At 46.5% G+C, this 14,059-nt stretch overlaps 1 protein-coding gene across 4 annotated transcripts in view; it reads right to left on the bottom strand.

Moving 5' to 3' along the window:
* Window positions 1-8,918: 8,918 nt before the first annotated feature.
* Window positions 8,919-14,059, bottom strand: part of LOC144100283 (laminin-like protein epi-1) — a 55,353-nt gene continuing 50,212 nt past the window's right edge. For all 4 annotated transcript variants that reach the window (XM_077633276.1, XM_077633275.1, XM_077633274.1 and 1 more), the window contains one exon: window positions 8,919-9,183. In XM_077633276.1, the coding sequence (XP_077489402.1) occupies window positions 9,147-9,183 (37 nt within the window). In that variant the 3' untranslated portion in view covers window positions 8,919-9,146. The remainder of the gene's footprint in view (window positions 9,184-14,059) is intronic.

Raw genomic sequence — 14,059 nt, forward strand, 5'->3', positions numbered from 1 at the left:
AGCGATAAAGGAGGGAGCGAACGAAGAAAGGAAGAAGGAGGTGCCGTATAGGAAGCCTCTGGAATAATTTTGACCACCTGGGAATCTTAACGTTACTGACATCGCACAGCACACGGCCGTATTTCGCGTTTCGTCTCCATCGAAACGTTGCCGAGGCCGGAATCGAGCCCGGGTATTCCGGATAAGCAGACGAGGCCTTAACCACAGAGCCACCGCGGTCGCCCAGCGTTGGAGGTGTGGTGGCTCAGTGTTTAGGGCGCTCAGCTGCTGAACCGGAGTTCCCGGTTTCGAACCCGACCGTGGCGGCAGCGTTTCGATGGAGGCGAAACGCATGAGCGCCCGTGTGCTGTGCGATGTCAGTTCGCGTTGGGGATCCCTGGTGGTCGCAGTTATTCCGGAGCCCTCCACCACAGTACCTCTTTCTTCCTTTTTTCTCTCTCTTTCCTTTATCCCTTCCCTTACGGCGCGGTTCAGGTGTCCGCCGATATGTTAGACAGATACTGTACCATTTGCGTTCCCGCAAATTAGTAGTAGTAAGTGTTTAATCAAAAATATAATAAAAAGGAAGTTAAAAGATTTTGCTCACCCCGGCAGCTGCCATCACTGTATCGGCGGCACCTGAGCTGGGGCAGCGGAAATAAAGGATAGAAGGCAGTATGAAAAAGAGAAATGAAAGAGGTGAGGGGATAGCAAGAAAGGACATAAGGAGTGGTCATATTTACACTATTTACAGAGTCAAAAGCAAAAAGCAATTTTCATTTTTTTCGTTGTCATCTGTTTGCTAGAATCCTATCCCATACGCGTCTTTCAGAGCAAGAGGACATAGTGACATATCGAGGACAGAACGCCTTCCTTTCCTGCGCCGCAGATTCTTTTAAATCGGGAGATGAATCAGCGATGTTACAAAATTTTATTTGGGCAGGGTATGACTTCGTGGGCTGCTACATATATTTCGTTATCAGTAGCGCTAAGCTTGATGCCAGAAACTTTTTGCAGTTATTACTCGTCGTGACGGCACCATTAACTTGGAGTTGCGACACCCTTGCTAATTCCGTCACACCTTCGCTGAGGCACGGCTTCGCCTCTGGTTACTGCGAACAGTTAATGAGGCCCGGATAGGGTGACTGTGGGCTTCTCTCATCGTTACGCATTTTTTTCCTGTTTTGATAAATCGTCTTGAACTTTGCACAAAGAAAGCTTAAAACGCAGCACCAGATTGTTGATATCTGATAATCATGTCCAGGTATGTTCTACACTTATCATTAGCTGAGCAATTCAGCGCTCATGATCCTCAAAAGGGCCAGCTCTCTCAAAAAATCGTTTTTTTGCGCACAGGTTAAATATTAGGACTTCTTTGTTTCTCTTTATTGTACTTATGAATCCCCTTTGTAGCACGAGGAGGATAAGTGTTGTCTGTCGGTAAATATTGATCTTCCGGTTTACTTGGTAACGGCACTCAAGAAATCTCCAGTGCCGTAAGGCAGTGATGACGCTAAGGGAGAACCGAAGGAATACTTATTTATTTATTTATTTATTTATACATACTGCAGCGCAATTATATGCGCTATGGCAGGAGTGGGAAAACACAAAAATGCAAGGAAACAAAATGCAGCAAAATGTACAAAGTGAGCACTACAAAAAGTTAAAATCACAAATGAAATATCAAACAAGAAAGGAACTGTTAACGACAGGGTAAGAATACACAGCTATTATGCGTCTTCAACAGCAGTTACAAAGTTTTGAAATGGACAAGAACAAATGGACCCGGGTAGAGAATTCCACGCTTCTATTGAACGGGGAAAAAAACTGAATTTGAACAAATTAGCATGCGCAAAATACGGTATCAAATTAAGCTCGTGATGACTTCTTGTAGATGATAATGGTGCAAAGTTAATGTAGTGGTTAGCTGACAGCCTTACTGAGGAATTGACGACACAATGTAAGAATTTTAATGATTCAGTGTGGCGACGGACAGACAGCGTGGTTAAATTCAATGAGAGAAGTGTAGAAGAGGGCGAGAAATCGCGATCATAACGATGACATATAAAACGCACAGCTTTCTTCTGGAATGCTTCTAACATGTTAATTTCGAATTGCTTGTACGGGTTCCACACTACAGCTGCGTAATCAAGAACAGGGCGGATTAGAGATTTATACAACAGTAGCTTTGTGTCTTTTGGTGAATTGGGTAGCGTGCGTCGTAGATAACCTAGTTTTTTTAGTGCTTTATTACATACGTAATCAATGTGTTTAGACCAAGACATGTTATGCGTGAATATGACACCAAGATATTTATACTGCGAGACCCTATCCACCACACGGCCATTGAAAGAGTAACTAAAATGGGAAACGGAACATTTGTTACAAAAAGACATGAGGACGGTTTTGTCGAAATTAATTCTCATTTGCCAGGTACTACACCAACTACAAAACATAGCAAATGACTCTTGGAGGTGACGATGATCATTAGGGCCATTAATTGCTTCGTACAAAACGCAGTCATCAGCGTAAAGACGAATGTTAGAAGAAATGTTATGCGGCAAGTCATTTATATATATTAAAAAGAGTAGTGGTCCAAGGACGGAGCCTTGAGGCACACCTGACGTTACATCAACAGCAGTAGAATGAGAAGAATTATGGGATACGAACTGGGAACGAGATGAGAGAAAGCTAGAAATGCAATCAACCAAGTGAGGATTGTTTAGTATAGCATTTAGTTTAGCAAGAAGCTTGGAATGTAGAACAGTATCGAATGCTTTCGAGAAGTCTATAAAAATGGCATCAACTTGGTTACCGACATCGAGGTTATGTAATATATCATGAGCAAATTCTGTTAATTGTGTTACCGTACTAAAACCGCGCCGAAACCCATGCTGAAAGTTAGATAGCAAATTTTTGGATTCAAGAAAAAGCATGATGTGTTTATGAATGATGTGTTCCAACATTTTGCATGACTGTGATGTCAATGAAATCGGTCTGCAGTTCGACAAGCACTGTCTATCACCAGATTTGAAAAGAGGGAGCACTTGGGCTAATTTCCAAGAAGAACGAACTGTAGCGGATGATAAGGACTTGTTGAATATGATGGTCAGATATTTCGAAGATCACATGGAGTAACGAACCAGGAACGCATTATGTATTCCATCTGGGCCGGTACATTTCTTAACGTCGAGGTTTAATACAAGATTTAGGATGCCATCAGTGTTTATGACAGCATCACTGATTGCTGGAGAAGAAATTATATTAGTGAGTGGCGGAATGAGCAGGAGAAATGCACGATGATAAATACTCCTTGCGGTGCGTTGCTGGACGTCGGCGGAAGCTTTTTAGATGTAGCGGTCACGGCCATTATTTGATGTAAATAAGAACGCGAGTAAAATGCAGATGCAAACAAGAAATTACGTTACTCAAAGAGTGCTAGGCGATCACAGGCAGCGACTCACTGGGATGCTACCAGGATAGAAGACTGAAAAATGATTAGTTCAACCAAGGTCATGCCCTCGTTCGGTGCAAACACAGTCGGAGCCTAGAAGCGGTTCTGTCTCCTCTTTCTCTGCGTTTCCGACATTGATGGTGCTATTGCATAGTCCCCGCGGCTATTCAAGAAGTCCGGCGAAAGACGGAAGCCTGAACGTTACACTGGTCGGTTATTGGGTGTAGAAGTGGAAGGCGTCGGAAAGCGCGACGTAGTGGCGAAGTTGAGACGGCCGGATAGCGTTGTCGGGAGTGTCGAAGGGCAGTGGGTCATCACTTATGGCTGCTTTTAGTGGTTCAATAGACATGGAATAGTGGCGATTGTGAAAATCAAGCGTGTAGTGCTTATCACTGCGCATGATGATACGAAAATGACGTTTGTAGGGCACTCGAAAGTTCTCGTACTGCATCTTGAGGGACAAAAATCTGTGCGGTCGTTTCCATTTCAGGAGGCATGTAACGGGAAGCCCATTGCTTTAGTCTAAGATATGGGGCAAGAAGAGTGTGCAGGGCGCAACGTAGCAGCACCACATACTGGGTGTGGTAAGAGAAAGGCGATATAGCGTTGAACAGTTTTTCCGGAAAGGCGTGTGCTTTGATGTCAAGCATTAAGGCAACCATAAGGCTTAGCAAAACAAGAAGTAGGCATACTGTCCAGTTTACCATTTTGGGATGGGCCTTCATTGCTGCCTTCAGGATCCGGTGGAAACGTTCGACCATGCTGTTTACGAGGAAATGGTAGTCTGTGGTGCGGATACACGACCTTGCCATGAGGCTATGAGGTTTCTGAAAAGAGAAGACTCGAACTGCTGGCTACGATCGGTGATGCCATAGAAGGGATGCCGAAACATGCAACACAGCCTGAAACGAAACTATTAGTGGTGATGTCACTCTCGATATCCGAGAGGAGAAAGCTTCTGACCACCGAGTAAGACGATAAATGCACGTAAATGGGTAGATGGTCAAGTCGGGTAGAGTTCGCGGTCCCAAGGTGTTAACCTGAACCTTGTTGTAACGCTGCGAAGGTGGTGTGAAGGAGCCGTAAGGAGGCAAATTATGCCGACGGACCTTAGACTGCTGGCAAGCCAGACAACTGCGGGTACATGCACGAATGTTCTTGTTGATGCCCGGCCACGCGAAATGACATGTGATAAGGTGTTGCGTGGAGCGAATGACAGGAGTGTAGAAGTCATGAAATGAGTCGAAGACACTGCGACGGAAATCTCCCTGGACAAGAGGTCGCGAGTTGCCAATATAACAGAACGATGCCGCATAGTACGGGAACGATGCAGGATGGAAGGGGAACTTCACTAAACGTGAGCCTTCCAGGAGGTGCACGAATCTTGGCGACTTCTTCGCCTTGTGCCTGCGCTCAACTAGGCTGCTCTTTGATGCTCATGAAGGGGCGAGGGTTTTCCTCCCAAACGGTTTTTGCTGTACAGTAATGGTGCCGACATTCCGTTTGAAATTTCGTGCTCTACAAAAGACGCATGCTCATGAGGATTTCCGCCACATTTTAGAGCTTAAATGAAGCATTAGGAAATTTATAATGGTACCTTCTGACGGTGAAAAAAAAAGAACTGGTTCTGGTCTTCAATGGGCAGGGCGGTTTGCGGGGACTATCTTTCGTGATTTCGGTTCCTCTAGGTAAACGCAAAATAGAAGCGCGAAAGTTGTTTTTATTATTGGCACCCTTGCTGAGGCACGCGAATGTTAATTTCTACCTTTATTAGCGCTGTCCTTTTTTTGTTACCGACGCCCAAGGGGCGGTATTCCTCTTTTGGTTTACAGACTTGTGAGCATTGATTTCTATCTTTATTCGCGCTCTCCTCTGTGTGGTTGTTGCTGACGCCGGCGCGAATTTCCATGCTGTCCAGATTAACTAAGTTTTTTGGTGATCAGATACCTAGTAATGTGGTGTTGTGGCAGCAAACGATGTCTCTGTAAGTATTCGTATTTTGCCTCAATTATTTCCGCTCTGTAATCAATTTATTTATTAAAACATGGAATAAAGTAATATGACCTTCTGGGAAAGATTTTTTCGAAACCATTCAACAGTCACAAGGTGAGGAACCTCAGATGAGCTGGACGTATATTTGCAGTCATGTAAAAGCCGCGGAAACCTTCTTTTGGCCTTGGCGCAGATGAGGAAGTGGACGAATCAGCTGAGCAAAGCGAGGAAGGAAATTCCAATAGAAGTTGACCAGTCAGAGGAACTTTCACAGCCTACGTATGGAAGTTGACTACGGAAGGTCACGAATGACATGTACAGTGGTGGGGAGCTGCCAGATGCTATTGTGATGAACGTGGTGTTCAGGAAAGACAGAATTCGGAATGACGAACGCACACTTCGCCTTACTCACGGCCAGACAATACTGGGCAAGGAGTTCGAAGAGCCACCTAAGGCGTGTAAGGTGCTCGTCTGCGTTTCTGTTAAAGACGAGAAGATCATGGATGTACGCAGAACAAAACGGAATATTTCGCATGACAGTGTGCCTAAAAGCCGGAAAGGATGAGCGTTGCTGCAAGTGGGAGCGGGCATCGGCGGGTATTAAATAAAGCTAACCGGCGGTTTGATGGCTATCTTGGGAATGTCCGAGGGCATAACAGGTAGCTGCTGATACGCTTTGATGAGGTCTGCCTTAGTAGAAATGCTTGCTTCATGAAATGGTGGCGTAAAGTTTTGGATGTTAGACAGCACATGACAATCGGGGACTGCGGCACCGTTCAAAAAGCAGTACTCACCGCTGGGCCTCCAGTCACCCGGGGACTTCTTGTGCACCATATGAAGGGGAGACGCCCAAGGATTTATGATGGTCCCCTAACGCCAAGCTCGGCTATATGGTCAAATTATGCTCAGGCAATCTGGAGTCCATCGGGCGTGAGGTATATTAAACGAACGTGCATAGGTGGTCTTGTGTTTATATTGCGGTGAGTACCGTCCTGTCTGACTGGCGTCAAGAGGTTGGGCGGCCGAAGCAAGCCTGCAAACTCGTCGAGTCTGCTCTTAGGCCGATGTAGGCAGCCTGTTGATAACATTGCTTACGACAGCTGTACGTTGCACCGCGTGGTGTGTTTTACCAACGACAAGTCCCTTTCTGGCCACGCCCACGAGCTGCTCCAATAGAGGAAGACAATCTGCGCCATGAATTTGGCAAGACACACCCGCTTCAAGGAAAACCCACATAAACAGACGCAACATTTCAGTGCTTAAAGTGACGGCGTGTGCATCGTAAGTCACAATGGTGCTATTAGCGACGGTAATTATTAGTGACCAGTTGAGTGTTATTAGTGGCCGGCGGAGCACTAATGAGGTCGCGCATCTCAGCTGCAATTTTCGCAGGAAGTGCAGGCACAGCGTGGTAAAACTCTACAGGCACTTATCACACACAACGGCGTGAAAAGTGTGCGATTTGATTCGGGCCATCCAGTGAAATAGTGAAAATAGTGAGTGAAAACAGAAAATCTATTCGATCAAGCAAAGTCACCGCTCGCGTTAGGCACTAACCAAGGCGGGGAATAGTTTGCCTCTGGCAGTTTTTTTAATCTGCCACTTTTAACATTGAACTGTCTGCCATATGCAAGTACACCAAATGCATTTTTTCGTTCATGTTACTCCACTGAAATGGTTACCAACTGTGGCCACTATTTGCCTCAAGTAGATTAATTGCCTTGCAACTTCTAACGCTCCGCAGCGTATTGTAAACATTTGTACACCTCCGAGACGGTAATAATGACTTCAGAGCTTTTTCACTGTTTTTAGACGCGCCTTTCTGTTTTACCTGTCTTGGTTCTCGTTCATGAGTCGCAAATCGTTCTCCTACTTAGCAAGGTGGTGCCATCAATGAAGCGCATATTACTAAGATATTCTCTATTACCTTTTATCCGCAATTATTTACATTAATACTCTGTGAATACCTCCAGAAAACATCAGGTAAAAATACCGGAGATACAGTGTCTCCGCGCCTGACACCTCTCCTTATCGGTATTTTATCACTTTCCCAGCGAAGCACTGTAGTTGCTCTGGCACTGCGGTATTTTCTGGTGCATTTGCATACGCCTCTCCTATGCCAGTGCTTTCTTATAATCCTAAAAGTCTAAATATAAAGTTTGAGAATGTTCTAGGCATTTCTTTGTGCTTTGATTTATAGTGTTAATGTGGCCTTTCGTCTGAAAGATTTAACGAAAGGCGGCATGCTCATTTGGTTCAATTAAGATTAAGTTTTCTCTTATTTTGTTATCGACGCCTATGATAATTGAAGGGAGTGAGTGATCAGCCTGTTTTTGCTACTCCTTAGTTACCGCTTTCATTACTAATGAGAATATGTTGGCGTTATTCGAAGATTGCGGTAATGTCGCGGTTGTTAGGTGCTGCTTATACGGGGTAGCTAGTTTTTTTTCTCACTATTCTCCTTCAACAAATTTGCCCTTACCTTACCCTCAAATAAAGCTGTTTCTGTGGATTGGAAGGAAATTTTTTCGTTACCTGCAGGAAGTGCAGCTCGTCCACCGCTTTTACTTCATCATTAGGCTTCAGATTATTTCGGCTTCTGTAGCTTTGTAGACTTCTTTGGCTCATTAATATCTTATTCTCATTGATAACCATATTGTTCTAGTTGAAGCATGGTCATTGCGACAAAATTTATGACCCGATTTCCAGATTACTCACCCAGAGAAGCGACAGACAGTGTAAAAGTGCACAGGGACTTTTCTCATTGGCCCGCCATGCTAACTGATGAAATATGGCTTGAATTCAAAAACACGATTTAAGAATCACGGAAAGATGTTTAAACGCAATTACCTTAAAGAACCGTAAAAGGAGTGAAAAACAGCGGACTTTCTGTGCTGCTATTGGCCGCATCAGCCGTCGCATCCGGTCTTACCGCACGTCCCGCGTCAAATATCTCGCGCGTCCACGTCGGCGGCGGCCAGCAGTTTTCGTGACGCCAGGCGTTGAGCACTCGCCGTCGGGCGAAAATCGCTGACTTGCCGCCGTAAAACCAGACCATGTGTAAAAGCGCTCAGCCTCAATGCGGGAATATATGCCATGTTCTTTTTTTTTCGAAGTTCTCGCGGCAGAATACGTCGCTGCGGCGCGACGCCCAGTTGGTTTAGTGCGAGATCTGCTATTTCTCGCCGCGCAAGCAGATGTGATCAACAAGTGAAAAATACCGCTGGGCGGGAAGGCCTTTGAGAGGAGCGACGCTGAGTTTCTGTATAATTACGAAAGTGTTAATTTCGAGACTACTGTGCTACTATTGGGATCCGTGCATGGCTATCTATAAAGAACTGCGTAATCGAAAGCATAACGTCGCCTACCTTTAGATGCGCGCTCAGTTGCGGATACCGGCACACGATTTTCTTCGACTACTTTTGCTTAGAAAGGAAACACAGGTATATCGTTGCAATATTATGTCGTGTTTTATCAAAAAAGCAACATTAGGTGCTTGATCGAGTGTTTATTTCATTGATAATATTTCATTGCGAGAATTACTGAGCACATTGTAGGCCAAGGTGACCATGATGGCGGCGACAGGTGCACACAGTCAAGCCAAAAAAAAAGGACATTCTACGCTACTGTTGGCCGAACCAGCCGCCGCTTCCGGTCTCACCGGACGCCGCGTGCGAAATATCTCGCGGGTCCAGATCCCTGGCGGCAGGCGTTTTTCTCGTCACCGGGAGTCGGTGTCGAGAGCAGGCCAACGGGACCTGCAGACGTAGAAATGCTCAATGTATTCCTAAAAACATAAAAACGCTCCATGTTCACGTATCCCCTGCCGAAAACGAAACTTTCCACTTCGTTCGGGAATTATGTAAATCAGATGAAGCTCTAATTCACACTGTAAAGGTGGTTGGCAAAGTAGCTGTAAAACGACTCCCTATTACCCATTGCGACGTCACTTTAAAATTCACACACGTGGCTCTACAAAGAGTGAAACCAGAGACAAGTGAAATGCACCTGAGCTGTATGCCTATGTTCAAAGCAGATATGCTTTTCGCATTCAATTTTTAGCCTGGCAGTTTTTGCTTACGACAACGACACGAAAACGCAGCCGCAATGTTTAGCGGGAAGCACATGCGGGGAGCAGTAACGTGCTTCGCATGGTTTGCAGGCGCCGTTATCATACTATATGCGGTTTTCACTTCACCCAAGGGCTTCGAATGACGTCAACTTCTTTCGAAGAAGCTGCAAACGAATTGTTTACCGGAACGCGCCAGGAGGTGTTGCCATTGTTCACAGGTGCCTTATCATCCATTATGTAGTTTTGATGTTTGTTTTGTGTTTTTGCTTAATGAAAACTAATACTGAGCTTCATGCTGTATGCCTGATTTCAAAGGTTTACCTGTTATGTATTTTTTAATTTTTCTTGTTTATTTTTTCTTTTTATTTGTTTCTTCTTCATTGTCTATATTAGACTTTTTATATCCGTTTTTAATTTTTATTTTTTAATATATATTGATTATATATATTTGAATTTTTTATATTACAACTGCTTTATGATCACTATGATATGCAGTTACTATGCTATTGCGTAGTTTTCCACTCGGAGTAGCATCCAATTTCTAAACTTGCGTTTTTTGCTGACGACGACGACACGAAAATTTTCTTGGACTGTAGAGGTATACAACAAATCACAGTTCCCACCGGCGCGTGTCAATCAACCGAAGCAGAGCTTCGATCTCGCTTCATCTCATTGCCGTACCTGTTCAATGCGACAGCGTATACTGCTCGTTCGGTTGAAAAGCCGTCGGCGTCTAAGTAGTTCTAGTAGTCGGCACCGCGCGTCGGAAATATGCCTTTCGGTGTCCACCAAGATATTTGAGAAAGGCGTCATTTCCTGCCGTTAAAATCAACTTTTATTTCATCTTTATTTCATCTCTTACCCGCCGCGGTGGCTCAGCTGTTAGGGCGCTCGTCTACTGATCCAGAGTTCCCGGGTTCGAACCCGACCGCGGCGGCTGCGTTTTTATGGAGGCAAAACGCTAAGGCACCCGTGTGTTGTGCGATGCCAGTGCACATTAAAGATCCACAGGTGGTCGAAATTATTCCGGAGCCCTCCACTACAGCACCTCCGTGTTCCTTTATTCTGTAACTCCCTCCTTCATCCCTTCCCTTACGGTGCGGTTCAGGTGTCCAACGATATATGAGACAGATACTGCGCCATTTCCTTTCCCCCAAAACCAATTATTATTATTATTATTATTATTATTATTATTATTATTATTATTATTATTATTATTATTATTATTTTCTCTCACAAAATACACACCCGGCCGCGGAGGCCGCGTTTCGATGGAGGTGAAACACAAAGCATGTGCGTGCTGTCCGATTTCAGTGCATGTTAAATATTCCCATGTGGTCGAAATTATTTTGGAGCCCTCCACTACGACACCTCTTTCTTCCTTTCTTCTTTCATCCCTCCTTTTTCTCTTCCCTCGCGGCGCAGTTCACGTGTCCACCGATATGTGAGAAAGATACTGCGCCATTTCCTTCCCCCAAAAACCATTTTAAAATTTTCCTTCCTTCTCGTACAGCGCCGTTGGGGTGTCCACCGAGATAGGCGAGACAGGCGCCATTTCCTTTCCTCAAATTGTCCAACGGGCAAGGCGTCGCGGCGAACGGGCGATAGCGTTCCGTGGACCCCTTGGCAACCCTGCAACACGCTGCCGCGTCCCACTCTTAAAAACTAGCCTTGAGCGTCCCCCAGTTTTTTTTTCTCCTTACTTGCTTCGGATGGCGGGGGTCACCACCCATCTCGTGTAATTCGTGTTTAGTGTGTATTTTACAGTTCCAGATCCCTGAGAGGCTTCATGCCACTCCTGGTGGGGTTTGCCCTGCGATGGCAGGTGTTTCCACCGGTGGCCCTTGTGAGCCCAAGGTTTCTCTCCTAGAACAACCTTTCGCAACGAATTATTTTATTCATTTTCCACTTGTCACATTAGACAGTCTGCCCACAGTCTGTTGAGCAAGTTGTGGCGACCTGAAAAGGTCAGAAAGTTAGCTGGCCTATCTGCCCCTAGGTAGCTCCTCGGGTGAATTTTCGTGAATTTTTGGTTCGCGGCCAAAGACGATCACGCTAGCGCTTCTGCGACACAGGACCCTTTACGTTATCGCGTTAGAAGTGCGAGAGGAAATATCGGACAAATTGCTTTGTCTAAACAAGTCCAATATTCTTAGATAAAAATAATGGCAGGGGAGGAATTTAAGAACTGCTCAACCGATGGAAAGACATTCTTGTTCAGTGATGTTATAGTTATGTTCCACACGTGTCAGAGTGAAGCTGGCGAACGTAATAACTCTCGCGAGAAGGGCTATCACGCTGCAGGACAGCGCCATGGCAGTGGCCGCTAACCTCTGTGTTTAGAATGGTGTGTGCAGTATGGTCGAAGTGGCCAAGAACAGGGTCTGGGGTCAGAACTCGAGGTGAAAGGGTTTTTTTTCCCAAGTAAAACAGGAGATAGAGCTCACGGTGGGCCACACAAAACATAAAGCAGAACGGCGGGCAGCGCAGAAGATCTCCAGTCCAGCCGAAGCAATCTCGTGCAGCACGGCGGCGCTCCGTCTTTCATCGGCGCTTTGTCAGCGATCTGCCTAGGCGCTTCAGGCGCGGACGTCATGGTTCGCTACAATTGCCCCGGGAACGAAGAGCCACCCTGGCGATCTATGGCGAGGACAAGATCAGCGGGTAGTAGTAGGTTTTCAGGCGGCTAACGTGGATAGTTTCTCGGCCGCGATGACGCAAGTCTGAAGACAGGTTGAGCGGCTCCACGATGTAATTCACTGACGACGTTTGCTGGACGACGCGATGAGGGCCGTGGTATTCTGTACGGAATTTTGACGACAATCCTGGTAGTGTGCCTGGAGCCCAGAGCCAAACTAGGGATCCAACCGGAAAAACGTGTTGCCTGTTATCGTTATCGTGACAATGCTTTTGGCGGCCTTGGGATTCCGAGGTAAAAGATCGCTCCAACTGGCGCCATTCCTCTGCATGCTTTGCGACTTCGTAGAGAGGAGTCCACTCGGAGGCTTCACGAGCGTATGGTAAGATTATGTCCATCGTGGACGACGGCTCACGCACATACAGCAGGAAGAAAGGGGTAAAACCGGTGGTTTACTGCGTGGCGGTGTTGTACGCGTACGTCACGAAAGGATGGACAGCGTCCCAGTTGGTCTGATCTGCTGCGACATACATCGTGAGGATATCTCCGAGAGTACGATTAAAGAGCTCGGTCAGCCCTTTAGTTTGAGGACGGTAGGCAGTGGTTGTTCGATGTACGACGCGACATTCGGTAAGCAGAGCTTCAACAATTTGGGAAAGGAAGACTCGGCCTCAGTCATTTAGCAGCTCGCGCGGCGCGCCGTGGCGACGAACAAATTGATGCAACAGGAACACAGAAACTTCGCGGGCAGTAGCAGCAGGAAGGACGGCTGTCTCAACATACCGGGCGAGGTGTTCGACGCCGACGATAATCCAATGGTTCCCAGTGACCATATAGGGAAGCTGGCCGTAAAGGTCCACGCCAATGCAATCGAAAGGGCGTGTCGGGCGAGGGAGTGGTTGCAATGTGCCGGTCACACGGGGAGCGGAGATCGAGCGTATTTTCGAATATAGGCGTACGTGCCGCGCCAATTGTAACGCTGAGAAGTTCTTTTGGATCGCACAGCAGATTGCACACTGATGGTCGACGTGGTAAGAGGCCCAAATTTCGGATCTTAAATGCGGGGGAATCGCGAGAAGCCACCGCCGACCATCAGGAATGTAGTTGCGGCGGTATGGAAGGCCGTCCCGGAGGTCAAAGTGCGGAGCTTGACGCCGTAAAGTTCTAGAAGGCGCAACGATTTGTTATGAAGACACGGCGCTTATAAGGAACGCAAGCCACAGGTCTTTCCGCTATTTCTTAGGCATATCAGCGATGGTAAGACACGAAAGTACGGGATCTGTCGCTGAGGAGCAGGCAGCGTCGCTGGGAAGGGGAGACTGAAACAAAGCGTCGGCGTCCATGTGCTTACGGCCAGAATGGTAGATGACACGGATGTGAAACTCATGAAAGGGAAGAGCCCATCGAGAGAGGCGACCGGATGGATCTTTAATAGACGTAACCAGCAGAGTGCGTGGTGGTCCGTGACGACGTCAAACCGGCGGCCGTACAGGTGTGGCCGGAATTTTGTGAGCGCCCATACAACAGCTAAACATTCTTTTTCAGTAACAGAATAGTTAGATTCAGCTTTGGTAAGCACGCGACTGGCATACGCAACTACGCATTCAAACCCATCTTTTCGCTGAACCAAGACAGCTCCGAGGCCAGCGCCACTCGCATCCGTGTAGGTGCTGTTTTGTCATGGTGTCGGAGTACTGGCGGCGAAGTCAAAAGATGGTGCAGAGTAGTGAACACTTCGTCGCACTCGGCCGACCAGCCAGACATGTCATTGTTTCCAGCAAGTAGCTTCGTCAGCTTCGCAATGATCGACGCGAGATTGCGTACGAAGCACCGAAAATAGAAACACAAACCTATGAAGCATCGAAGTTGCTTGAGTCTAACCGCTTTAGGAAATTGCGGCACAGCACGGAGCTTGGCTGTATCA

The sequence above is a fragment of the Amblyomma americanum genome, chromosome 8 (assembly GCF_052857255.1).
Source record: "Amblyomma americanum isolate KBUSLIRL-KWMA chromosome 8, ASM5285725v1, whole genome shotgun sequence".
Lineage (NCBI taxonomy): Eukaryota > Metazoa > Arthropoda > Arachnida > Ixodida > Ixodidae > Amblyomma > Amblyomma americanum.